The sequence below is a fragment of the Palaemon carinicauda genome, chromosome 23 (assembly GCF_036898095.1).
Source record: "Palaemon carinicauda isolate YSFRI2023 chromosome 23, ASM3689809v2, whole genome shotgun sequence".
NCBI lineage: Eukaryota > Metazoa > Arthropoda > Malacostraca > Decapoda > Palaemonidae > Palaemon > Palaemon carinicauda.
The window spans coordinates 68,101,058-68,127,836 of record NC_090747.1 but is presented as its reverse complement, the minus strand read 5'-3'; the positions used below and the strand labels follow the sequence as shown (position 1 = coordinate 68,127,836).

The 26,779-nt window shown below is 38.3% G+C and overlaps 1 protein-coding gene across 1 annotated transcript in view; it reads right to left on the bottom strand.

The window, feature by feature from the left end:
- Nucleotides 1-4,138: 4,138 nt before the first annotated feature.
- The window catches only part of LOC137617153 (uncharacterized), a 35,691-nt gene continuing 13,050 nt past the window's right edge, over nt 4,139-26,779 (bottom strand). The window contains exons 5-7 of the mRNA XM_068347008.1: nt 13,328-13,502; nt 7,850-7,935; nt 4,139-7,134 (exon numbers count right to left, since the gene is read on the bottom strand). Coding sequence (XP_068203109.1) covers nt 6,841-7,134; nt 7,850-7,935; nt 13,328-13,502 — 555 coding nt within the window. The 3' untranslated portion in view covers nt 4,139-6,840. The remainder of the gene's footprint in view (nt 7,135-7,849; nt 7,936-13,327; nt 13,503-26,779) is intronic.

The following is a 26,779-nucleotide window of genomic DNA, read 5'->3' as shown; positions in this document are numbered from 1 at the left end:
AAGGTTTTTTCCAAGCTGTAGAAATAGAACATTCTTGCAGACATTTTGTGTAAGGCTCAGCGAGTTTTACTACCATGAAATCTCCTCCATCTATTATCAAATTAAATGTTAGGTCATCTTCTATTGCTGTTTTACCTCTTTTCCTGTCTTTTAATACTTTCTTTACCTCTCCTACTTTTACGTTTGGTATCATTATCTTTATTGGTCAAGCTACTTCTTGTATCCCAATTGTATAGCATTGTATAGAAATCCTATGTAATTTTTATCAGTCCACCTCTATTGTGGATAATATATCCATTTTCATCCTTTAAAGCAAGTCTTCTCATCAATTTGCTGTTTATTCCCTTCTTCAGTATTTCCTCAATTTCGGTCTGATTGTGTTTAGGAATATTTTGGGTTTTTAGTTTGTTTATCGTTTTTGGATAGTTCTGCTAATTCTATCTCTTCTCTCTTGGATTTTATCCTCATTTCCAATCTTTTCTGGATTAGATTTTTGTCCTTTTCTGATAATTTTTCTTGATCTTGTTTAGGAACTTCACCACATATCTCTATAACTGATTCCAATAGATTTTTTTTTCTAAATTACTCTTTATTTCCTCTTTACTTGCACTAATTCATCATGTAGATGTATTGCTAAATTAAACTCATCAATTTTTTCTCTTATTACAGTAGTGTTCAATTTCTTTCTTAAGATTAATTTTCTCTCTTTCCTTAGGTCTAACACAAATTTTGGTTCGTACCAATCTTATGATAGCCCGATTTTAATTTGTTTGACACTTACATCATTAACTAAATCTACTTTTTCACTGAGAATAAAATCTATTTCATTTTTCGTTTCTCCATGTTCCACTTTATAAAAGTTGTTGTTGATTTTAAGATTGTTTCTTTCAGCAGATTCTACGGCCATGTCTCCTGTCATTCCTTGTGCCTACTCCAAATTTATCTACTGCTGATTCTCCTTTCTTCTTTTGACCTACTTTACCATTGAAATTACCCAAAATAAATGTAAATTGAATCTTACGTGTTTATTATAGATATCTCCAGATTTTCATAAAACACTTTTATTTCTTCCTCTGTATGGGATGTTGTGGGTTCTTAGGTTTGAATGATCTTCAGTTTATATTTCTTATTTAGTTTGATAATCAACCCGGCCATTTTATCACTTGTACTATAAATTGTTGTTATATATATATAATATATATATATATATATATATATATATATATATATAATATATATATATATATATATATATATATATATATATATATATATATATAATATATATATATATATATATATATATATATATATATATATATATATATATATATATATATATATATATATATATATAATACATATATATATATAATATATATATATATATATATATATATATATATATATATATATATATATATATATATATATATATATACATATACAGTCAGCTCTATATCATTCTGGGGCTTAGGTAACAGAGACACCTACAATAAGCATAATATTGGTGCACCAGGTTATGTGTCATCTCAAAACCCCGGAAACATATGACCATGGCCTATGTATGGTTGACTAACACCGTAAATAACTCCCTGTAATGTACTAAACTGTTTTCACACAGATTTTATTAGGGTATGGTAGTTTAAATTTCTTCCATTACTAACACTGCTTCAGTACAAGGTTAGACGATTCACAGCATGTAAGACATGACAATGGCACCTATGTATAAGAAACAACAAAATACTGTTGTTCCCATTGAAAAACACAACCTGATACTGTATTATATGTATATTACTATCACTACAGCACAGCTAGATTAGCTAAGGTGAGAGGACACATCACTTGTAAGTGATAGCTTTATTCATGAGGTCGCCTCACAATCTTACCAGCATGTCACCTGATACACAGTCTGTATCTACACATAAGTACAGTACTTTGTATACGTACAGTACTGTACTGTAAATACAGTTCTTTTTTTAATGAACATATGAATATCCACTGATAAATGGGATTATAAGATCCTTTCCCAGTGCTCTAATCCAGGAAATTCCACGAACAGGACAACGCCAATCAAATCATCTCTGTATATACATGTTCCGTTCACTAGCTAGCACATGAGACCAGGAAGGATTGTTGGCATGTACCCCCATCTAAAACACTTTTATCTACTTTCCATGCCAGCCCAAATTGTCTTTATTCCTATTTTCCATTGCGAATTATTAATTCTTATTCATTTCTGATGTTGCTTAACCTTTTAAGAGTGTGTATATTATGTGTATTTATGGTACTGTGGAATGCACCGAGTGAATATTCTTTACTTTTTATGGAATGGGTTTTAAGATACGAGCATTTTAGGTTGCGATCTCACTTCCAGAACAAATTAACCTCTTAAACAGAGGTACTACAATACATACACACACGAGCGGACACACACTCATTATATATATATATACAGTCAGCGCGGATTGCTTTGTCCGGGTAGCATCCGCCATGCATTCAATTTGGTCCCCCGCTAAATATCAACGCTAATACACAATAAAAATTTAATTGATCACTCACCAATATCCCTGCTACTTGTCTATAGGGTAGCCTTTCCTCTTCCTGACCTCCAAAAGTTGTCGAGGAACACTATCGGCGAGGTTTTGGAGTATTTCGGCAGGTATTTCAGCTCACACTTTATGGAGCGCCGCCTCGAGAAGTGTGACGTTTGTCGTAATTTCTTTACGAAGCCGAGCTTTTACAATCGCCCAAAGGTTCTCAATGGGCGAAATATCAGGACTTTGACCTGGCCAGTCAGTAATAAAGTCCACTTTGCTATTTTCTAGCCACTTTTTCACCTTCTTAGCCGTGTGGCAAGGGGCACCGTCCTGCTGAAAAATTTCCGCTCCAGTAGCAGCAAAACAATCGGCTAAATTATCCTTTAAAATTTTCAGATACCGGTCAGCATTAACCGTCACACCTTTAGGAAGAACAACAAGCCTTGGGGCACCACCGTAGGCAAAAGTGCCCCATACCATAAGGGATGCTGGGTGCTTAACTGTCTTGGCCGTGAGATTAAGCTTAAGAGGGTCCGACCCCTTGCGCATCCAAACTTTTTTCCCGGCCGTTTCACTCACACAAAAGGTCGCTTCATCACTCCACAAAACACTTCGCCACTGCTCCAAGGTCCAACCCTTGTATCTCTTGGCAAAAGCAACCCTCCTCTTCCTTTGTTTCTCGGTTAAAGCTGGCTTTTTATCTGGCAAGAACTTTCTCGTAGTCGAGGCGCTTCGACAGGTTTTCCTGGATCGTACGAACACTGACGTCTTTCAACAATTTAGGGTTCTGTTCCTTCAGTTGCTTCGCTGTTAAGGTTGGATTTGCATCAATGCTTCGTTTTAAAAGTAACAAAGTACGATCAGGGATCTTCCAGGGGGGGGGGGAACCAGCATGGGAATGAGAAGGGATCTCGTCGCTATCCCCTTCCTTGAACTTGGCTACCCAGCGCCTTGCTGTCCTCTCGTTAACGCCGGTGTTCTTAACAATTTCCTTCGTTTGAAAACCTAACTTATGACAAGTTATCACTCTAACAATATCATCGTGACTTGTACGGGGTTTAGACATCACTGGGGGGGGGGGTTGTTACACAAAAATGCCACGCGAATTCACAAAAGAACGATTGCAACTCTGCCCTCTAAACGGAACACGACCTCACTTCACGGCTTCAGGAAATACACTGGCTACTTTCCACCCACGCAGATGAGTAGGTGATAACTTGGACAAAAAGATGCCAATTAGTCAATAAGTCTCAGTCAATTTTTTACCTGATGATCGTGATGACTCCGAAAGACGCGGAACGAAGTGTCTGACCGACTGCCCGGACACAGCGATCCGCGCTGACTGTATATATATATATATATATATATATATATATATATATATATATATATATATATATATATATATATATATATATATATATATATATATATATATATATATTTATACATATATATTTATATATATATATTTATATATATATATATATGTACATATATATATATATATATATATATATATATATATATATATATATATATATATATATATATATATATATATATATTCTGACTGAAATAAACACGTCTCTGACTGTACGAAAATATTTATTTATCAAAACATAATGATACTCCAAACCTTTCAATAACATCTGATGATATAAAAAGCCACTTCTCTTAAACTACAGTACATTAATTTTGAGTTTATATAGAAGTTACGTCAAACAAACAAAACTAATGGAAACTTGGAGCAAAATTTGAAGAGAACAGGGAAATTAAAAAAAGAAAAAAAAAAAAACAGCTTTGTAAATCTCAAGATCTGTCCAATACCGGTTTCTTTCAAAAAACAAAAATATTGTTTTAATATAATACAGGAAAAAGTTCCATTTTCCATTCTAAGATATTTTTCATTTGACCGATAGATTTTGGAATAATTTTGAAGACAAAAGATGAAATGGCATTTGGCACTTATCATCCTCATATATTTGTAGAAAAATACAACACAATGTAATAATTACAGAAAAATACAACACATTAATAGCCGCATCCTAATTTTAAAGAAAAATACAACACAATATCGCTATTGTTTTAAAACAAAATATAACACACCCTTTTTTAAAAACAGTGCAGCAATAGCTAAATATTAAGAAAAAAAATTATTTTGTTTTTTAGAAAAATTCAGTGCAATAATAAACATATCTATTTTACAGAAATATAAGGCACAATACCTCTTTAAATACAACACATTAAACGTAATTTCTTTCAAAAAATAAAAGGCCAAGATAATCCCTCTTCTTAAACACCCCAATGATAATCAATAATCTTTTACAGCAAAACTACGGATATTCATCAAGATTAATAATATAGACAAACTAGTTTGATATTGCTAAAAGCTACGTTGGACTTATCTCTCAAGAATCAAGATATTGTTAATTTTATAAACTCTCTTTTGGAAATGAAAATATATGGAAGAATTCGGTTGCTCTTTCATAAAGCAATTAAAAGAAGGTTTTTCCGTGATAAAAAATAAAGCAAATCTTGAAGTTTCTATGACTGGCCAACAAAATTTAATAGAAATTATTCAAAGGGAAAAATCATAAATTGCGCCGACTAAAAAATTATGGAAGACGTTTTTTTGATGAGAAATAAATCTTGAAATTATGGTTACAAAATAGTTACCGAAAGGTAGTTTTTCGCATGAAGAAAAGTCTCCAAATCCAAAGTGAAAAATAAAGAATAATCTCTGGATCAGCTCTTCATCAAACAATAACTTACAGAAAGATTCGAGTTCAAGAAAAAGAAACATTTGGAAAAATAAATATTTTGATCACTGACCATCAACTTAACGGATATACAAACATATATGTATTCAGGCTTTCTTCCATAATTTAAACATCAGACGAAAAATGGAAGAAACAAAAAGAAAGCAAATGGTGTGGTATGGTAATATTAACCATACCACCTATCTTAACTACCAGTACACAACGTGAACAAGTAAGACTTTGAGATGCATATATGGCGAAGTAACGCCACATAAAACACACGAAAAAAAAAATATTTCGAGAATTTTGAGTGGTAATATTCCAAACAGAAACATTCAAATTCTAAACATTTCAGTACATTCATCACTCTACATAGTTTGCGGCTAACATAATCATCATTTTGTTTTTAACAGTATACAGTGCACTTTATACTTGGAAATTATACTGGCCTACCAATAGACTATATGTGCAAAGCAAATGTTTATTCAGCAATGACTATACCATTATTTTAGCGCATATTTATCGTTTGGCAAATATTGGAAGGTGTTGGAGCGATGTTCGCTATATCGCAGGAAAGCCAAAAATTCATTTACAGTTTTGCGTAAAGTGAATTAAGTCTGATTTGAGCTATTTGTCGGATTCAATATCCGTTAACAACCCCCCCCCCCCCCCAACATAAAAGATTCTGTGCTTTCTTCCCATAGGTGAGATATACAAGGAGATTTAAAGTTTATTTCTTCCAAGGAAAGAAGAAAAGAAATATTATAGCATATTTTTCCCTGGAAAGGAAGAAAAGCTGAATAATGTTCAGCCAAATCTTTCTAAATCGCTGATAAAAAAAAAATAAAAAATTACGAAATCGATAAGATATTAGAGAGAATTTCTTTTAAAAATTACAAAACTGATAAGATATCAAGTGGGAAAAATTTGGTTACGAAACCGATAATATGATATTAGTGAGGAAAAATAGAAATTTTAAGACGCGAATGAGATATTAGTTTGTGAAATTTCAAGAAATTACGGAAACGATAAGATATAAAGTAAGAAAAATTAAAATGAATTACGATACCAAAAAACAATATTGGGGGAAGTTTTCAAAAATCTAAAATAGACGATAGGAAGAAAAAATTAAAGAATCTAAAAAAAGATTAATCATTGAGGAGAAATGAAATGAAATTACGAAATTAATAAAAAAAAGGAGATTTTACGAAGGCCATAAAAATCAGAGAAACTAAAACAGTAAGAATTTAGCGAGGGAACTTAGAAGAATTTATAATACGGTGAAAAAGAAATTAGGGAATACGATACAAATTCACGAAAATTTCAAATATTCTTCTTGAATGAGAAATGCTCAATATCAAACTAAAAAAAAAAAAATTAAGAAAAACTAGAAAAACACAGGCAAACAGATAAAGTCTATTCATTAACAACATTTTGAAGACCGCGTGATATATCTCTATCAATCCTACAGGATTTCTCTTCGAACGTGTTTGCGTGGGTATCTGAAACCAAACTAGGGACACCAGAGACGAGGTCCCTTACTCGTCCTCCTCCTGCGGGAGCACCTTGCCGTAACACTGGACGGGACAGTCGTTCAGCCAGCATTTGTCGCACAGATGGGGTCCCATGGCGGAGGAGGTGTCGACGCCCTTGGCTTCCAGCTCCTCCCGCAGTTGGCGCACGCGTTCCTCCAGCCTCTCGATCTCTGGCTCGAAAGCCCTGGAGGATTCGGCCACCACCATGTCGCAGAACTCCTTGAAGGGGAGGGCCTTGGTCTCCTTGCCGTGACGCACGTAGTAGGTCATGTCCATGACGGGGTTGTAATAGTGTTCCTGATGAGGTTAGTTCCAGGAATGGAGGTTTGAGGTTAGATGCCATAATGGTGATGTTAAAATTATGGTGGGATAATAATATCAATGAGGTAAGGATGATAATGTAATAGTATTGAGAGTGATATTGATAACAATGATGATGAGAATGAGAACAACAACAATGATGATGATCATGATGATAAAAACGTCATTGATACAAAAAAGGATGATGAAAGCTGGGTGGTGGGAATAAAATAATGTTGACAATGTAAATACTGATTATGATGATAAAAAACAATATCAATGAGGATGACAATGATATTGATAATTATGACAATTTTCTTTAACATTGAAGCTTTAACACTTACATTGCAAATTTCCTCACTAATATCTAATAAATAAATCAATGTATATGAAAATAATAACAATTATTAAATTATCTATTACCATTTCATGTAACAATAACAATCAAAAATATATCATAACTATAGCAATAATAAAAATAATGATGATAATCATTACTATTATTACTATTTCTTGTCATTTCAATTATCAAATGGATTAAGATTATCCAGCTATAGCAGTCGAAGACGAATTTTGCTGAGCTGGCATGAATAAATTCGGGATCAAGTAAGTGGTGAAATTCGCGTATTTTGTCAGTCGGCTCTATCAACATGTCAAATTTGCCCCACTTCCACTACGTTCAAACGTTAATCTATTATTGCAGCCTACTTACCTTCTGAGGGACAGCATGGAGTTCGACAATCCAAAGGTTGTTCAGAATCTGACCCGATACCGTCAAAACATTAGTGTATCTCACCCCTAGAAAAGAAATTACCTGTGAATAACTGTCATTATTACCTTTTGACGTCATCAACACGTTATACATTTCAGGGCATCCATTTCCTTTACCGTGTTAGAACTGAATGGATTACAATAAATTTTGAGTTATATGTCCCAGAGCTGGATGATCTTTCTGTGATGTACAGTTGAGGGAAATTCCTTATTATTATTATTATTATTATTATTATTATTATTATTATTATTATTATTATTATTATTATTAATTGCTAAGCTACAACCCTAGTTGGAAAAAAACAGGATGCTATAAGCCCAGGGGCTCCAACGGGGAAAAAAACCCCAGTGAGGAAAGAAAACAAGGAAAAACAACATATGTTAAGAACAGTAACATAAAAATAAATATCTTCTATATAACCTACAAAACTTTAATAAAACAAGAGGAAGAGAAATAAGATAGAATAGTGTGCCCGAGTGTACCCTCAAGCAAGAGAACTCTAACCCAAGGTAGTGGAATACCAAGGAACAGAGACTAAGGCACCACCCAAGACTAAAGCACAATAGTTTGATTTTGGAGTGTCCTTCTAGAAGAGCAGCTTACCATAGCTAAAGTATCTTCTACCCTCACAAAGAGGAAAGTGGTCCCTGAACAATTACAGTAACTCTTTGGGTGAAGAAAAATTGTTTTGTAATCTCTGTGTTGTCAGGTGTATGAGGACAGAGGAGAATATGTAGTGAATAGGCCAGATTATTCGGGGTGGGTGTGTGTGTGTGTGTTTGTGTGTGTAGGCAAAGGGAAAATGAACCGTAACCAGAGAGAAGGATCAATGTAATTACACTATGTAGCACTGTTTAAAAACGGAGGAGAGGTAGTAGGAATAGAAGTATATTATAGTAGGTGGATAAAATGTAAGAGCAGCTACGACCGAGTGGAGGGGTACCAAGATCCTAAGAACTATTTTTTGTTTCCAACATTCTCATTTTCTATGTGAGCAGAGGGCCTGCTGATCCAACAATCTACACAGGTGGCGGGTAGTGTGTAGGTACTTAGGTCACAGATTTTTTATCCGTTAAAATCTTCCCGCGATTTGCTAATGCATGTAGCAAAACATGTATCACTTGGCAGAACAAAGGAGTAAGGAAATAATGTTTATTTGCGAGCAAAGCGAACCACAGCACAGCAAACACCAGTAAGTGAATAATTTGAGTTAGTTCGTTGACCAAAAAGGATTCTCATCTTCTATGCAAGCAGCTAGAGTGGCTTCCCTTTGCATGACGAAACCTTATCAATATTTCATATCTCAGGTCAGTGAAGATTGTGAAAGGATCAGTTCGTCCTTCCAGCACAATGTTGACAGTATTTTACAGGGAATTTAGATACCTCTCTCTAATAACATTTCATTATGCGAGAGTTTAAGGATACATACATGGGGAAATTTTCAAAGCAAGAGTCATTTGAATAAAATTTAACTAAAACATTCGATATGAGCCCTACGGCTTACTGACCAGGAATAATTCAGTAAAATTTAATTGAATTTTAACAAGTAATTGACCATAATGTCCCTTTAAACCACGGTATGAACGAAAAAAACACGGAAAAGCATCATACATAAATTCATAACCATAATTGGATAACAGTTGAATAATTCAGCAAAATTTTAAAACATTATATCAATTCAGCATTTCACTACATTAGTTTTCCTTTTTAAACAGCAAACGTGGTACGTTTTCTTTTACCTATTCACCATCTTTAGAGAAAATGAGATCTCGTAAACGGATAACTCTTTCCCGTCCCTTCTTTAAATAACTAAATATTCGATCCGGAGTGTTATGTGTGATAACGGCCACCTGTGTGTATGATGATGGCTGACTAAGAATACAGCAGTGTAAGGGGGGGGGGGGGGGTCGCATGGGGGCGTTAGCCCCCCCGTTAGGAAAGTAGGTAAGAACACGGGTTGTAGGTTAGGTTAGTGGGGGAACTTTGGGTTAGTTGGTGTCTATTTTTAATGTACGCTGGAAGAACAGGCCGCTGATAAACAAAGGCATACACACACACACACACACACACACACACACACACACACACACACACATATATATATATATATATATATATATATATATATATATATATATATATATATATATATATACATACATATACTTTGTGTTTAATAAAAGGCTGAAAAAGGCAAATCATACAAGGGCTAGGTTAAGTAAAATTTGGAAATCAAATCACCTGAAATTACATATAAAAGTTAGGCTATATATCACTTTAGTGGGATCAGTGGTACTGCATGGACATGAGTCGTGGCATGACAATAAAACAATATCCAACAGATTTTGTAGATTTGACAACAAAACCCTCAGAAGGACATTGGGAGTTAAATGGCAAGACATGAAGAGAGATTACTCGAGTGCCACATGTGGATGCGATCATGGTGAGGGGCAGATGGTGATGATATATATATATATATATATATATATATATATATATATATATATATATATATATATATATATATATATATATATATATATATATATATATATATATATATATGCAGAAGAACCACAGGGAAAATGAAAATACAGAATATACACTTGAGTCCTGACTAGTTTCGTGATACTTCCTCTGAGGAAGTATCACGAAACTAGTCAGGACTCAAGTGTATATTCTGTATTTTCATTTTCCCTGTGGTTCTTCTGCATCTGAGCATCACGTTTTCCTGTGATTTTTACGCATATATATATATATATATATATATATATATATATATATATATATATATATATATATATATATATATATATATATATATACACACATATATATATATATATATATATATATATATATATATATATATATATATATACATATATATATTCTGGATTTTTCAGTGTTCAGGCAATACGTCAGGCATGTAGTAGTACAACCCAACTGAGAGTGCTGGGCATCAATTAAAGTTCCATCATTATTATTATTATTATTAGCTAGGCCACAACCTTAGCTGGAAAAGCGGGAGTCTATATGCCCAAGATCTCCAACAGGAATAATAGCTCAAAGAAGAAAAGAACTAAGGATATAAGGGATCCGAATAGTGTGCTCGAGTGTATTCTCAAGCAAGAAAACTCCAAACCAAGATAGTAGAAGACCAGACTACAGAGGATATAGCACTACTCACGAATAGAGAATTATTATGGTTTGATTCTGGAGTGTCCTTCTCCCAGAAAGGCTGTTTACCATGGCAGGAAGGTCTCTTCTACCCTTACAAATGGATAGTAGCCACTGAACAATTACAGTGCAGTACTTAACCCCTTGAGGGAAAGAAGAATTTTCCAGTTATCTTGATTGTTATCAGGTGTATGAGGTAAGAGGAGAATAAGTAAAGAATAGTACTGCAGCAAAGAACATGGTGTACCTAAGTGACAAGCGTTATCATGGGTAGTTGATGAGATAAAAGATGCTAAAACAACAGAAAAGAAAACACCACGCCACTATTGGTAGCTGAACTGGCATGACGCAATGGTTGTACAGCAGAAACCAAAATTTTTTCAGCCTATAATACAGGGATGTACTACTGTTCAGTTTTAAGACGGTGAGCTGTTTGGCATACTTCCCCAGGCACAATTAATATTCGTCTAATTTTCCTAGTTGACGGAGGAGTTGTATGAAACAGCTAGGTTATGAATGATATGCCTAGGTAAAGAATAAGATTATATCAAATCAAGCAATTTCAATACTTTGCCAAAACCTGGGAGACATTCTATAAAATGCCTGGGTATTTTACATAATACCCGAGTTTCACATGTTACCTGTAACGTATACAGCATACGATTCAATATTTCAAAACTATAATATTCAAAGATCAATTTATGCACAATGCTAAAATTATTAAACACGTGAACTTATTTATTTTAAACAAATGCAAATTCCTTTAGGAATAGGCTACTAAACTTTTTTCATTCCAGTAAAAAACTAGAGGGGTATTCAATAGAGTCCAGACATCCGCCAGAGCAGCTTATTTCTAGACCTTTTGCTCACCCTTGACCTTGACCTTAACATGAATTAATTGGCGTGGATTTTCATACACTCAAATATGAATTAAGTTTGAAGCTTCTGTGGCAACAATGTCTAAATAATGGCTGATTACGTGAATTGGACATTTTGCTTTACCATGACCTTTACCTTCCAAAAGTTAATCCTTTCCATCTTTTTACATAACAAGTAATCCTTGCAAGTTTCATTAATTTACAATTAAAATTGTATCCGCATGGTTGATGATCGGAATTTGACCTTGTACTTGACTTTGATCTTGGACTCGATTTACATACACTCTAATATGATCCAAGTTTGAAGTCTCTGTGACAACGATATCCACACTCATGACTGATTATGTGAATTGGACATTTTACTTGACCATGACCGTCCAAAATTTAATCATTTCCAGCTTCTTGCATAAGTTAGTCCATGCAAGTTTCATTACTCTACGATTAAAATTATGGTCAAAAAGTTGTTCACAAACAAATACACAAACAGGGGGTAAAACATAACCTCTTTCCAACTTCGTTGGCGGAGGTAATAAGGTTGCCTAGGTAGTGACATTACGACAAGTTTCCATTCTCGTTGCACACATCAAATATTCTAAAGATTGAGTTCTAAGGGAACACTATATTACTCAAATAGTGATTTCACTTATACATATTGATACACTAAATCTCTTTCTGATTTTGAAAAGGAAATCTTTCACCATTCTATCATTATACTCACACCTCGACCCTACGTACGACTTGACTTCTATCAATCGGTGACTTACGTAAAATGTATAATTCAAATAAGTGGTTATCAACTTGATACAACATACGCCTGGACACATACGGTCATTGGGCTTTTACAGAATTGCACTGATCGAAGGGGATTTTAAAATCTTGATAACTTTCTCGATTATGAATCTCATTGTCCTGCATTTAAATGTGACTACGTACTAATATCGACGGTCCTAAAGTATCAATGAAATTCCCAAATGCCAACTTGTTTAGTTCATACTTATCAACAAGAAGACAAAATCTATATAAATATTTGTTGACTAAATACAATCCCAAACTATATTTTTCGTGTCATGCATTTTTAATATTTCATAAAGATTATAGGGAACTGATCATATAGAAAGCTTTTAAATTGATTTGCATTATTTTAGGAACTTGAGTCACATAGTCCGGCTCTAGGGTCAGATCTGCCACTCAAAGCCGGGTTGGAATGGGGCGGGGACCAAATAGCTGTAAAATAAGGTAAAAATTGAAAGAGCTCTGCGGAGAAGAAGAGACAGGAGAAGCGGTAAGGGAGGAGGAGTAGAAAGATAAAAGGTAGATACAGCTGTGGACTACAGTAAATAGAATTGAATATTGTTCTTACCATACTGGGGCATATGAAGTCTTGGCATGAGATAGAACTGCACCGTTTTCATGAGGCCTTCCACGAACTGACTAATCAGCTTATGTTCTGCACTGATACCTTCCACGCGCCCATCCTCAGACACGCCCATGTAGATGACTCCTCTTTCGCCCGCATTCAGGAAGCCAACCAGTAACTGCCGAAAGTAATGCAGATTGTAACCAATCAATTAAATTTTCTATTCAGAAAGAAAAGACGAAGTAACAACTACTCAACTACTCAGTTGTACTTCATTTTCTAGCTCAGGTCAGGAGGGACAGATGCCTTAATGTAATCTATTCTCTAGTTCAGGTCTAAAAGGACAGGTATACTCGACCTCGTTAGGGGTAATTCAAATTAGAAGCTATCAATTGGGTTACTAGTTTGTCAGGAAGTTTTTTAAAACTCTCTATTAAATAAGACTTTGGTCTCACAAGGTAAATCCTGAAATGCAGTTAGCACTTGGGTTCTTAAATCTTTTAGCAACCCAGTGGCATGATTGATAGCAACCTTGCCTTTCACTTAAAGAGACTAGTGTTCAGCCCCAATTTTACAGGCTGCCCGTGGTCCGTCTTTTTATATGGGTGTGATCAATCTAGAATGAACGAACAATCCCAATGTGAGGTAGCAATACATGTACACACATTCATATATATATATATATATATATATATATATATATATATATATATATATATATATATATATATATATATATATATATATCCTCCTACACCTATTGACGCAAAGAGACTGTTAGATTTCACCAGTCATCTCTATCTTGAACTTTTACATCATTACTTCTCCATTCATCATTTCCTACTTCACGCTTCATAGTCCACAGCCATGTAGGAATGAGTCCTACAACTCTTCTAGTCCATTGTGAAGCCCAGTTAAAAGTTTGGTGAACTAGTCTCTCTTGGGGTGTGCGAAGAGCATGCCCAAACCATCTCCATGTACCACTCACCATGATCTCATCCCCATAATCCTGTCCTGCCATTAACTCCCAAGATTCGTCTGAGGGCTTTGTTCTCAAATCTACTAAATCTGTGGGAGATTGTTTCAGTGTCATACCATGACTCCACTTCCATACAGTCGCAGAGATCTCACTAAAATGATGCATAGCCTGAATTTTATATGCCATTTCAGGCTTTTTTATTCCAAAATTTTACTTAACCTAGCCATTATCTTTTCAATCTTTCATTAAAATTCAATTTTTAAGACCCTGTATAAGATATCATAGTTCCTAAATACTTGAATAATTCTACCTCATTTTTCCTTTCAATTATATTTCATATTTCCATTGCATATTCTGTTCTCATCATTCCTGTCTTTCTTCTATCTATCTTCAGCCCAACATCCTGTGATATTTCATGCATTCTGGTAAGCAAATCCTTTAGAGTTCTGCTAATAAGGACAGTGACATCAGCATACTCTAGGTCTGCTAATTTCCTATTACCAATCCAGTCCAATCCTTCTCCACCATCCCCAACTGCTCTATGCATTTCAAATCCATGAGGAGGATAAACAACATAGGCAACAACACATTACCTTGGAGTACTCCGCTGTTCACTGAAAATTCATTTGATAGGACTCCACTAACATTAACTTTGCACTTGCTATACTCATGAAAAGGCTTAGTCAAATTTATATATGAGACGAATTACATAATAACGAAGGACTCTACACAAAATTTTCTGTTTAAAATTATTAAAGTTTTTATCATAGTCCCCAAATACCATTTTCGGCCGAAATTATTTCAGCAGTTTCTCCATCATATCCAGGGGCTTTCCATCTCCTGAGTTTTTATAATGATAGTTTCGACTTCAAACACACTGAATTCATTCGTGGGGACATCAAGGACTTCATCAGCGTAGGGTATATCAATCAAATTACTCCTTCCATATCTCCTATTCCTGACCTCACTAAAGTGTTCCATCCAACGTGGTCTTTCTTCATCTTCTGTTGTTATTGGAGATCCATATCTCTTGTTGATTGGTATATGCTTCTTCTTCTTTGCCCTAGTCGAGATTTCATTAATAATTCTATGTGAGATTCTTACACCACAGCCACTCCTGAATTGAAAGCTTTGTCAGTCACATCTGCTTTCCCGTCTAAACTTTCTATCCAGTCATTCCTGGCTTTTCTTTTGACTTCACTATCAACACTGGAATACCTAGTATGCTCTACCTTGTAATTTTCATTACTTCCTCGAAAACTTTCAACAATCAGTTTCTGCCTTTGTCTTCTTATTAGGGTATCCCGAAGATCATTTGATATTCATGGCTTTCTCCTTGTAACTTTAATATCCAAAAACTTCACTCCCAACTGAATGAAATATCATGTTCTTAATATCACACCATTCTTCATTTACTGTCTGCTTTTCGTCTCTTAAAGTGTCTAAGAATGCAAATCGATTCCTACATTCAATTGCAAAGGTTTCTCCCTATTCATATACTAGAAGCTTAGTTGTATCAAACCTAGGTATCCTATCTACATTTCTGTTGGGTGTTTTCAGTTTTAATTTCAGTGTGACAATGAGGAGCTGGTAGTCCACTACCAATATCTGCACCTCTATAGCTTCTTACATTTCTCAGAGTTCCCTTTCTCTCTTTATTAATGGCTACATGATCTATTTAATTTTTGTAATTGCTACATGGTGAAGTCCATATATATTTGTGGATGTCCTTGTGCTGGAAAAGAGTACCTCCAATAACAATATTGTCTGTTATACAGAAACATAGAGTGTGTCCGATTTTCATTTGCAACTTCGCCAAGACCCTCAACATCCATCACATTCTCTATATCTAGATTATTCCTTCCAACTTTAGCATTGAAGTCAACACTCACAATTTTTATATCTCTCTCTGGGATCTCATATATTACACTCTGAAGATCTTCAGAGTATTCATCTTCCCTTTCTTCATTGGAATCATTTGTTGGTGCATAGAAAACCATAATACTCATACTGCACTGCTTTAATGTAAACTTTGCTACTACCAAACTGCTATTTACAACTCTCAATTCCGTAAATGCCTCTTCTGCTTTTGGTATCATCATCATTCCTATTCCATCTGTTCTTCCTGAGTAGATTAATTATATATATATATATATATATATATATATATATATATATATATATATATATATATATATATATATATATATATATATATATATCATATATATATATATATATATATATATACATATATATATATATATATATATATATATATATATATATATATATATATATATATATATATATATATATATATATGAACTCTTGCATTCATCACCTTCTTTAGCAGACAGCCATTTTCCATTCTCTCAACATGGCCAAACCACCTCAACACATTCATATCCACTCTAGCTGCTAACTCATTTCTTACACCCGTTCTCACCCTCACCACTTCGTTCCTAACCCTATCTACTCGAGATACACCAGCCATACTCCTTAGACACTTCATCTCAAACACATTCAATTTCTGTTTCTCCATCACTTTCATTCCCCACAACTCCGATCCATACATCACAGTTGGTACAATCACTTTCTCATATAGAACTCTCTTTACATTCATGCTCAACCCTCTATTTTTTACTACTCCCTTAACTGCCCCCAACACTTTGCAACCTTCATTCACTCTCTAACGTACATCTGCTTCCACTCCACCATTTGCTGCAACAACAGACCCCAAGTACTTAAACTGATCCACCTCCTCAAGTAACTCTCCATTCAACATGACATTCAACCTTGCACCACCTTCCCTTCTCGTACATCTCATAACCTTACTCTTACCCACATTAACTCTCAACTTCCTTCTCTCACACACCCTTCCAAATTCTGTCACTAGTCGGTCAAGCTTCTCTTCTGTGTCTGCAACCAGTACAGTATCATCCGCAAACAACAACTGATTTACCTCCCATTCATGGTCATTCTCGTCTACCAGTTTTAATCCTCGTCCAAGTACTCGAGCATTCACCTCTCTCACCACTCCATCAACATACAAGTTAAACAACCACGGCGACATCACACATCCCTGTCTCAGCCCCACTCTCACCGTAAACCAATCACTCACTTCATTTACTATTCTAACACATGCTTTACTACCTTTGTAGAAACTTTTCACTGCTTGCAACAACCTTCCACCAACTCCTTATAACCTCATCACATTCCACATTGCTTCCCTATCAACTCTATCATACGCTTTCTCCAGATCCATAAACGCAACATACACCTCCTTACCTTTTGCTAAATATTTCTCGCATATCTACCTAACGGTAAAAATCTGATTCATACAACCCCTACCTCTTCTAAAACCACCCTGTACTTCTAAGATTGCATTCTCTGTTTTATCCTTAATCCTATTAATCATTACTCTACCATACACTTTTCCAACTACACTCAACAAACTAATACCCCTCTTGAATTACAACACTCATGCACATCTCCCTTACCCTTATATAGTGATACAATACATGCACAAACCCAATCTACTGGTACCATTGACAACACAAAACACATATTAAACAATCTCACCAACTATTCAAGTACAGTCACACCCCCTTCCTTCAACATCTCAGCTCTCACACCATCCATACCAGATGCTTTTCCTACTCTCGTTTCATCTAGTGCTCTCCTCACTTCCTCTATTGTAATCTTTCTCTCATTCTCATTTCCCATCACCGGCACCTCAACACCTACAACAGCAATTATATCTGCCTCCCTATTATCCTCTACATTCAGTAAACTTTCAAAATATTCTGCCCACCTTTTCCTTACCTCCTCTCCTTTTAACAACCTTCCATTTCCATCTTTCACTGTCTTCAATTCTTGAGCAAGCCTTCCTTACTTTCTTCACTTCTTTCCAAAACTTCTTCTTATTCTCTTCATATGACTGACCCAATCCCTGACCCCACCTCAGGTCAACTGCCCTCTTTGCCTCACGTACCTTGTGCTTCACTTCCACCTTTTTCTCTATATTTTTCATACTTCTCTATACTATTACTCTGCAGCCATTCTTCAAAAGCCCTCTTTTTCTCTTCCCCTTTTACCTTCATTCCACCATTCACTGCCTTTCCTCATGCTGCCTCCAACAACCTTCTTACCAAACACATCACTTGCAATCCCAACAAAATTTTCTTTTACTAACTTCCACTCCTCCTCTAAATTACCAGCTTCTCTTACTCTCACTTCGTCATATGCCATTTTCAACCTTTCCCGATATTTACTTTTTACCCCCGGGTTTTATTAGCTCTTCAACCCTCACTAGCTCCTTTTTACATCCACCTACTCTATTCCCTCACTCTTTTGCTACAACTAATTTTCCTTCCACCAAAAAATGATCAGACATACCGTTATCAATACCCCTAAACACGTGCACGTCTTTCAATCTTCCAAACATTCTTTTAATTATCAACACATAATCCATTAAAGCCCTTTCTACTACTCTTCCATTTGCCACTCTTACCCATGTATACTTGTTTTCATCTTTCTTTTTGAAAAAGCTAGCACTTATTACCATCTCTTGTTCAACACACATATCTACCAGTCTCTCACCACTCTCATTTTCACCTGGTACGCCATACTTCCCAATGACACCTTCTACCTCTCCAGCGCCCACTCTAGTATTTAAGTCACCCATGACAACTACACAATTCCTTATACCCAGTCCTTCTACACACCTAGTTGATTCATTCCAGAACTCATTCCGCTCTTCTTCACTTTTCTCACTACCTGGCCCATATGCACTGACAAACGCCCAACATTCCCTACCCAACCTAACCCTTACCCACATTAACCTAGATGATATCTCCTTCCATTCCACTACTTTACCTGTCATCCATTCACTCAGCAATAAAGCCACACCCTCTCTCGCCCTTCCCCTTTCAATCCCAGACACTCTACCAGACATTTCACCAAACATCACTTCACCCTTTCCTTTCATCTTTGTCTCACACAAGGCCAATACATCCATCCTACTTTTCCTAAACATACTTCCAATCTCACATCTTTTACTCTCTATCGTACTACATCCACGCACATTCAAACACCCCAAAACTAGAGTGCGGGGAGCAGTCACTCTTCCACCAGCTCCATCTCTTTGTTGACGTCTCGCAGGATTATATACAGGAGAGGGGGTTCCCAGCCCCCTCGTCCCGTCCCTTTTAGTCGCCTCTTACAACACGCAGGGATAACATTGGCTCTATTCTAATTGTTTTTTATGCCCCCGTACAGGAATATGTACGAGGACTTGTCATAAACTTTTATCTCTCTTGATAGCTCAGTCGGTAGTCTTTGCAGGCATGGTTTCCAGCGGAACAGGTGGGGGTTCGAATCTCCACCCGGCCAAAAGCTGTTACCATAAAATGAATTCCAAGTGGATATATATTCCCAAGATAGAATTCGATATTAAATACCATTCGTGGGTGATATTTACATTGATTGAAATCACGAATGCTTGTGATATATATTCATTTAAAATAACCATGTGTTGCAAACTCACGATTTAGCTATCATGGTGGAGATAGGTTTATTTCAAGTCTATGAACAGATTCCTGAATTCGACAGGAATATGTACGGGGACTTGTCATAAACTTTTATCTCTCTTGATAGCTCAGTCGGTAGAGTCTTCGCAGACAAGGTTTCCAGCCGAACAGGTGGGGGTTTGAATCTTCAACCGGCCAGAAGCTGTTACCATAACATGAATTTCAAGTGGATATATATTCCCAAGATAGAATTCGGTATTAAATGCCATTCGTGGGTGATATTTACATTGATTGAAATCACGAGTGCTTGTGATATATATTCATTTAAAATAACCAGGTGTTGCAAACTCACGATTAAGCTATCATGGTGGAGATAGGTTTATCTCAAGTCTATGAACATATTCCTGAATTCGACAGGAATATGTACGGGGACTTGTCATAAACTTTTATCTCATCTTGATAGCTCAGTCGGTAGAGTCTTCGCAGGCGTGGTTCCAGCCGAACAAGTGGGTTCGAATCTCCACCCGGCCAGAAGCTGTTACCATAAAATTAATTCAAAGTGGATATATATTCCCAAGATAGAATTCAGTATTAAATGCCATTCGTGGGTGATATTTATTCATATATATATTTTTGGGTTTAGGCCATGTCGTGCTGATTGAAGTTCCTTCATTAGTAGCTTCCTAAGTTATATGTGACTACAGTGATATATCCCAGAGAATTTACCGAAGGTATCCAGAATTCTAACTCATGGAGCGAGTATCCCTTAAATTTCTCCAAGGGATATCGCGTAAGGACGTAACTTGACACATCTCATAGCTATTTACACCCCAAATAGCCTTTCACTTCGAGAGGAAAAGTGGCAAGAAAATAAGAGAGTCGTTCAAAAGGTAAAACCATTCGACTCTCCTAAAGAACTGTCAATAGTTCGGCCATCCGCCACCCCACGGCGCCACCAAACCATTCTTTCGTTTGTAGCTTTGCTGACCAGTTTTCCGTGTTATCTCGCTATTTTCGAAGCTTTTTCCTGCTTGATTATGGATTCCCCAGCTTCATCAGCTTCTGGAAAGTTAAGTAATATCTTTGAATTGTGTAAATGTAAGCTCTTGCCAGTTTTGCTTTTCGATTGATATCGTAATTAACGTAACAAGAGCTGTTGCCGGCCGGATGGCGTCATGACGCGATCGTTCTTTTGTTCATTTAGTTAGCAAGAACGATATTCCCGGCATCCTTGCTTTAATAACTTTAGCTATTTAGTATTTTAGCTAGGGATTTTTATATTATGTCATTGTTGTCGTGAAAATGGCTATAATTTCGAGCCTCACGAGTGCTAGGCTTCTAGCCTAGGCACTTTCACACCTCATGCATGATATAACCTTCCTGGTAAAGTTGTATTGAAGCTCAGGCAATATTTTATACAATTAAGATATTACTATTTCTTTTCCTCTTCCATAATAGTATACCAGAGTTACGTAGAACGTTTCTCTAAGCTCTCTAGCTTAATAGCTTTAGTGCTTTAGTATACTTTATATGTCCCCATTACTCTTGTATTGTCTTTAGGGGTAAGATAGATATCATTGCCCCTTTAAGTCAATACTTTCTCTATGAGAAATAAGAGTAATTCCCTTTCCCTCTGATTAGCCTAGGCTATCCTCAGTTAATTTACTGTAACCTATGGTTGGGTAAATTTTCTGGGGCGTTCCATTTCCTCTCCTTTTCTCTGAGCTGGCAACTGAGTAGCTTGTCAGCATTGAGTTTGGAGTTGGGGACGGGACATCAGAGTAAGTCTGTGTTAGGCATCTGGCTACCTGGATTTATACCGGCAACTGAGTAGCTCGTCGGTATTCCAGTAGGGCTAGTTGCTGTTCAGGAGGCTTGCCTCCCTAGATCTTGTAGAGGTTATTGTTTTACAATTTCCTCTTTATGGTCTAGCAGACAGTCCTGTATTGGGGGTTTTTAACGGGAGGATAGGTTTCTTCCCTGTTTTAACCCCTGGTACGAGATTCTATTCTCTTGAGTTCGTTTTCGGACGTTCTCTCATTGCCTAACCCAACCTGGGGAATTGACTTCCCCTAGTTGAGGCTTTTTCGAGGACAGAATCCTTCAAGTTAAGTAATACCTTAGGGTACTGTATTGCTTTACTTATGGACTATTCACCCCTTCCCCGCTATCTCTTTCGTGTTGAATGATCCAACACCCTTCGGCCGTGGTTCTACATAGGCTCCTCTGGACGTCTGTAGACCTGGCATGAGATTTTCTGTCAGTGCCTGGTTAGGTTACTGACAGATAACCTCATATCTTTGAGTGTTCCTTAGAGTCCTCCCTTGGACTGCCTTCCATATCCCTCAAGATGGGATATGGTTGAGTGGAAGCCCGAATTGATTTCCCTCTTCCACTGGCACTCTCTTTCAGGATGTAAACGACATAGCTGATTCTTTGCCGTCTTCTATTCTTACTGTCTATCATGGGCTGTAGTCGGCAGTTAATTCTGCCATCAATGTGGGTTGGCTAGGCTAACAGTTCGCTGTTTCTCTTACCTCGGACATCGTTGATCGATGCCGCTGGTGAGTTTAGTAGGCCTGTCTGCCGGCAACTGAGTAGCTTGTCGGCAGCTGGCCAATGCCTTCCACCCATAGTGTTATTTTATAGCCAGCAGTGTTTGGCAGGCCCGGCAGATGCCGGCCTGCTGGCATATGCTGACTAGCTCATCATGCCGACATTGTCGGCAGGTCGACACTATATTCATATTTTATTAACGGTAGCTGCCGGCAGGCTCGGCAGACGCCTGCCTGCCGGCATTTACCGACTGGCCCTACACGCCGACGATGTCAGCGGGGCCGGCAGTGTCGGTGGGATCTGCAGTGTCGGCAGGGCCGGCAGCGTCGGTGGGATCTGCAGTGTCGGCAGGGCCGGCAGCGTCGGTGGCATACTGCCGCCGGCAACTGCTGTATCCAGAAAAATATGATACATTTTTCCAACCTACAAGTGGTTCTTGAGCAGCCATTTGTGAGACCATCATAGAGAGATGATTCTCTCTTATTTTAATGGTTATGTCCATTAAATTCATCCACTGTATTGAACATTATAAGAGGATGTGTCAAGGAAACACTATATATCTTGGATATTCCCTCTGTTATTTAATTCCTTGTGAATTTCATGGTTCAATACGGGAAGGGGTCATAGCAAATGGCTGGATGGGAAACACATGTGGGTGTCTTTCCTACTATAGCTTACTCTATCCAAGGTAAATATAATAAATGTATTATGTTGAAATTTGGGAATTTCACAGAAAACTCATTTGCTTTTCTTTTCTTTACAGGCGGAGCATCCCGAGTGCGGGAACAACTTTTGTAGGGTCCGCAGCAAGGACTTCTACGGACATGGCGTGTGTAGGTCTCACGCCCGCTGTTCTGTCACCAAAGGGGCCCTCAAGTACTGGGACCCAGAGGCTTGTACTGTGTGTGACATGTTGGTTAAGGAGGCTTTTGATGATCAAAAGTCTGCGGAGTCTAGGGATGCAGCTAGGATTACGCTGCGGAAATGGGTTAGAGGTTTTCAAAAGAATACCTCGGGCCCATACCTTCTTAATGCTAGGATGAGGGACTGTCTCTTCCCCGGAGCTCGTGACGATTCCGTCATTCCCCAGACCAAACCTTCGATCCCCTTGGTGCAACTCCCGGTTCAGAAACCTGGAGATCCTGACGTGGCGGATGCTTTGGAAAGCGTCCACCAGGACGACAATATGTCTGTCATTTCCGAGGAAACTGAGAAGAATCTCCTCGTAGAAGAGTTAGAACAGGAGGCAGTTGTTCCTCCTACTAACGAGGTTGAGAATGCTGAAGCGGTGTCGGTTTCTTCAGCGGCTGTGGTGGAACCAGCTCCATCAACCTCTTCGCAACCGCCTCATCTGGAGGCACTTACGACCACCTTGCAATCTCTGATGTCGATGGTGTACGACTTGCAGAAGAAGTCGTCAGAGAAAGAGACTACTTTTCGGTCAGAGATCGAGCAATTGGTTTCCTCGCGCTTAGCCCCGAAGAAACTAAATGTGAAGGACCTCCCTGTTTTCTCCGATGTTAACCCGATGTTAACTTGTCAGCAGGCAAGATTTTCCTTTCGGAGAAACTGGGTACCGTCCCAGTGGAGGAGGTAGAGTTCTGGCCCAGCAGGGCATCCTACCCGGATTGTTATGTCCGGCTCAGAACTGAACCGGCATCAAAAGAAGTGACGGAGCCCAAGGAAGTAATTGTCCTTGAGCTCGCTAAAGCACAGGCTTTTTTTCCAAAAAGCTAAAGGAGAGGGCATTCACTTGCTCAAAGGTGCCGGCATTAATCAAAAAACATCCGTCGTTTATTGCTGACCCTCAACGTGCTTTTCCCTTTATGGATAAAGGGTTTAAAGCAGCTCTGAAGGCCGTGAGGGCAGGAAAGCCCTGCCCCACACTGGAGGAAAGCAAGCCTCTCTCCCTCGCTTTCCCTTCAGATGATAAGGACTGGAAGGACGTTCACGTTACCTTCTCAGTCGGGAAGCTGGAGGCCGATATCGCTGGACATCAGTTCAACGAGGACCTCCCAAAGCTGTCAGAGTTTCTCTTGAAGAGAGAACACGAGACAAAGGAGTGCTTGGCAGCGTCCATGTCTTTACAAACGGGGCTAGAAACGATGGCTAGCATCCCGGATTCTCCAGATATGTATATGGTCTCTGCCAAGGCGCACTTGGCTACGGTTACAAAGGACCTATACAACTTTATCAGAGCCAGGACGGCTTGTCGGGAGTTCGTGTTTGCTTCTGCCTCTGTGAAACACGAACCGAGGAAGCTGATAGCTTCTAATATCTGGGGAAAAGACCTCTTTCCTAGTGATGTGGTGAAGGAGGTCGTCTACAAGGCTGCTTCGGAGAATAGGAATCTCCCCTCTAAATGGGGCTTGTCCTCCAAGAGAAAATCTTCCGCTGACAGGGGTCCCCAGCCGAAGAACAAGTCGAAGCGGCCTCGCCTCTCCTCTCAGCCAAGACAGCAACAGCTTCCCATGGCCTCGGTGACCCAGACGGTGGCACAACCTACCACCACCTTTCAACTGGTGCCCCAAACACTGGCAACTCAGTCACCAGTGTTCACCCCAGCTTATGAAAGGCAGTCGGCTTCTTCTAAGCCAAAGTTTAGGGGAACCTTTCGAGGCTCCTCTAGGCGCCCCTTCAGAGGAGGAGGCAACAAAGGTGGTCGTGGCCAAGGTGGAAAGTCTTCCACCCAGCACTCAAAGTGAGATGCTGCCAGTAGGAGGGAGACTGCTACACTTTCAGGATCGGTGGACCTTCGATCCTTGGGCCCACAGCCTGATCAAGATAGGACTGGGGTGGGGTTGGACCTCAACTCCACCAAGCTTTCCTCAATTCTTCCAGCCTTCAACCCCAGTTCTGGAAGAATACGTTCAGGAACTACTGGGCAAGAGAGTAATAAAGAAAGCAAAGTCCATCAAATTCCAAGGAAGGCTATTCTGTGTTCCGAAGAAGGATTCGGAAAAGCTCAGAGTCATTCTGGACTTATCACCACTCAACAAGTTCATTGTGAACTACAAGTTCAGAATGCTGACGCTTCCGCACATAAGGACCCTTCTGCCCAAAAGGGCATTCACAGTCTCCATAGACATGACGGACGCATACTGGCATGTGCCAATCAACCGTCAAGTTTCCCCCTACCTGGGATTCAAGCTCCAGAAAAGAAAATACGTTTTCAGAGCCATGCCTTTCGGTTTGAATATTGCTCCAAGAATATTCACAAAGCTTGCAAATGCAGTTGTTCGACAACTACGCCTAAAAGGGGTTCAGGTGATGGCTTACCTGGACGACTGGCTGGTGTGGGCAGCATCCAAAGAAGAATGCTTGCAAGCCTCCAGAAAAGTGATCCAATTCCTAGAGTACCTAGGGTTCAAGATCAACCTGAAAAAGTCTTGGCTGTCTCCAGCTCAAAAGTTCCAGTGGTTGGGAATCCACTGGGACTTACAGTCACATTGCCTCTCCTTGCCAAAGGCAAAGAGAAAGGAGATTGCAGGGGCCGTCAAAAATCTTCTTCGGTCACGAAAGATTTCAAGAAGACAACAGGAGAGAGTGTTGGGGTCTCTCCAGTTTGCCTCTTTGACGGACCCACTTTTGAGAGCACAATTAAAAAATGCCTCAGGGATCTGGAGAAAATACGCTTACAACGATCGAAGAGATCTACTAAGACCATTACCAAATCGTCTGCGATTGATTCTCAAGCCATGGTCGGAGACAAAGAACTTAAGGAAAGTATCCTTGCAACCACCTCCTCCTACAGTCACCGTCCACACGGATGCTTCGAAGGAAGGTTGGGGGGGTCATTCTCATCTTCGGAAAGTGCAAGGAACTTGGTCTCCTCTGTTCAAGACCTTCCACATCAACTATCTGGAAGCCATGGCAGTGCTTCTTTCCCTGAAGAAACTGAAACTTCGCCGATCAATCCACATTCGCCTGGTCCTAGACAGCGAAGTAGTGATGAGATGCATAAATTGTCAAGGTTCAAGATCTCCTCAGTTGAATCAGGTGATAATAGCCATCCTTCATCTGTCCAAGAAGATGAAATGGCACTTATCAGCAGTCCACCTTCAAGGATTCCGCAATGTGACGGCGGACGCTCTATCCAGGTTCAACCTGATAGAGTCCGAATGGTCCCTAGACGCAGGATCATTCTCTTTCATATTGAGCAAAGTCCATGGATTGCAAGTAGATCTCTTCGCAACGAACGACAACAAGAAGTTAGCCCGGTACGTAGCCCCGTACGAGGATCCTCTAGCTGAAGCGACGGACGCGATGTCTCTGGATTGGAACAGATGGTCCAGGATCTACCTGTTCCCACCAACCAACCTGTTGTTGAAAGGCCTCGACAAATTGAGATCCTTTCGCGGGAGGGCAGCGATAGTGGCCCACAAG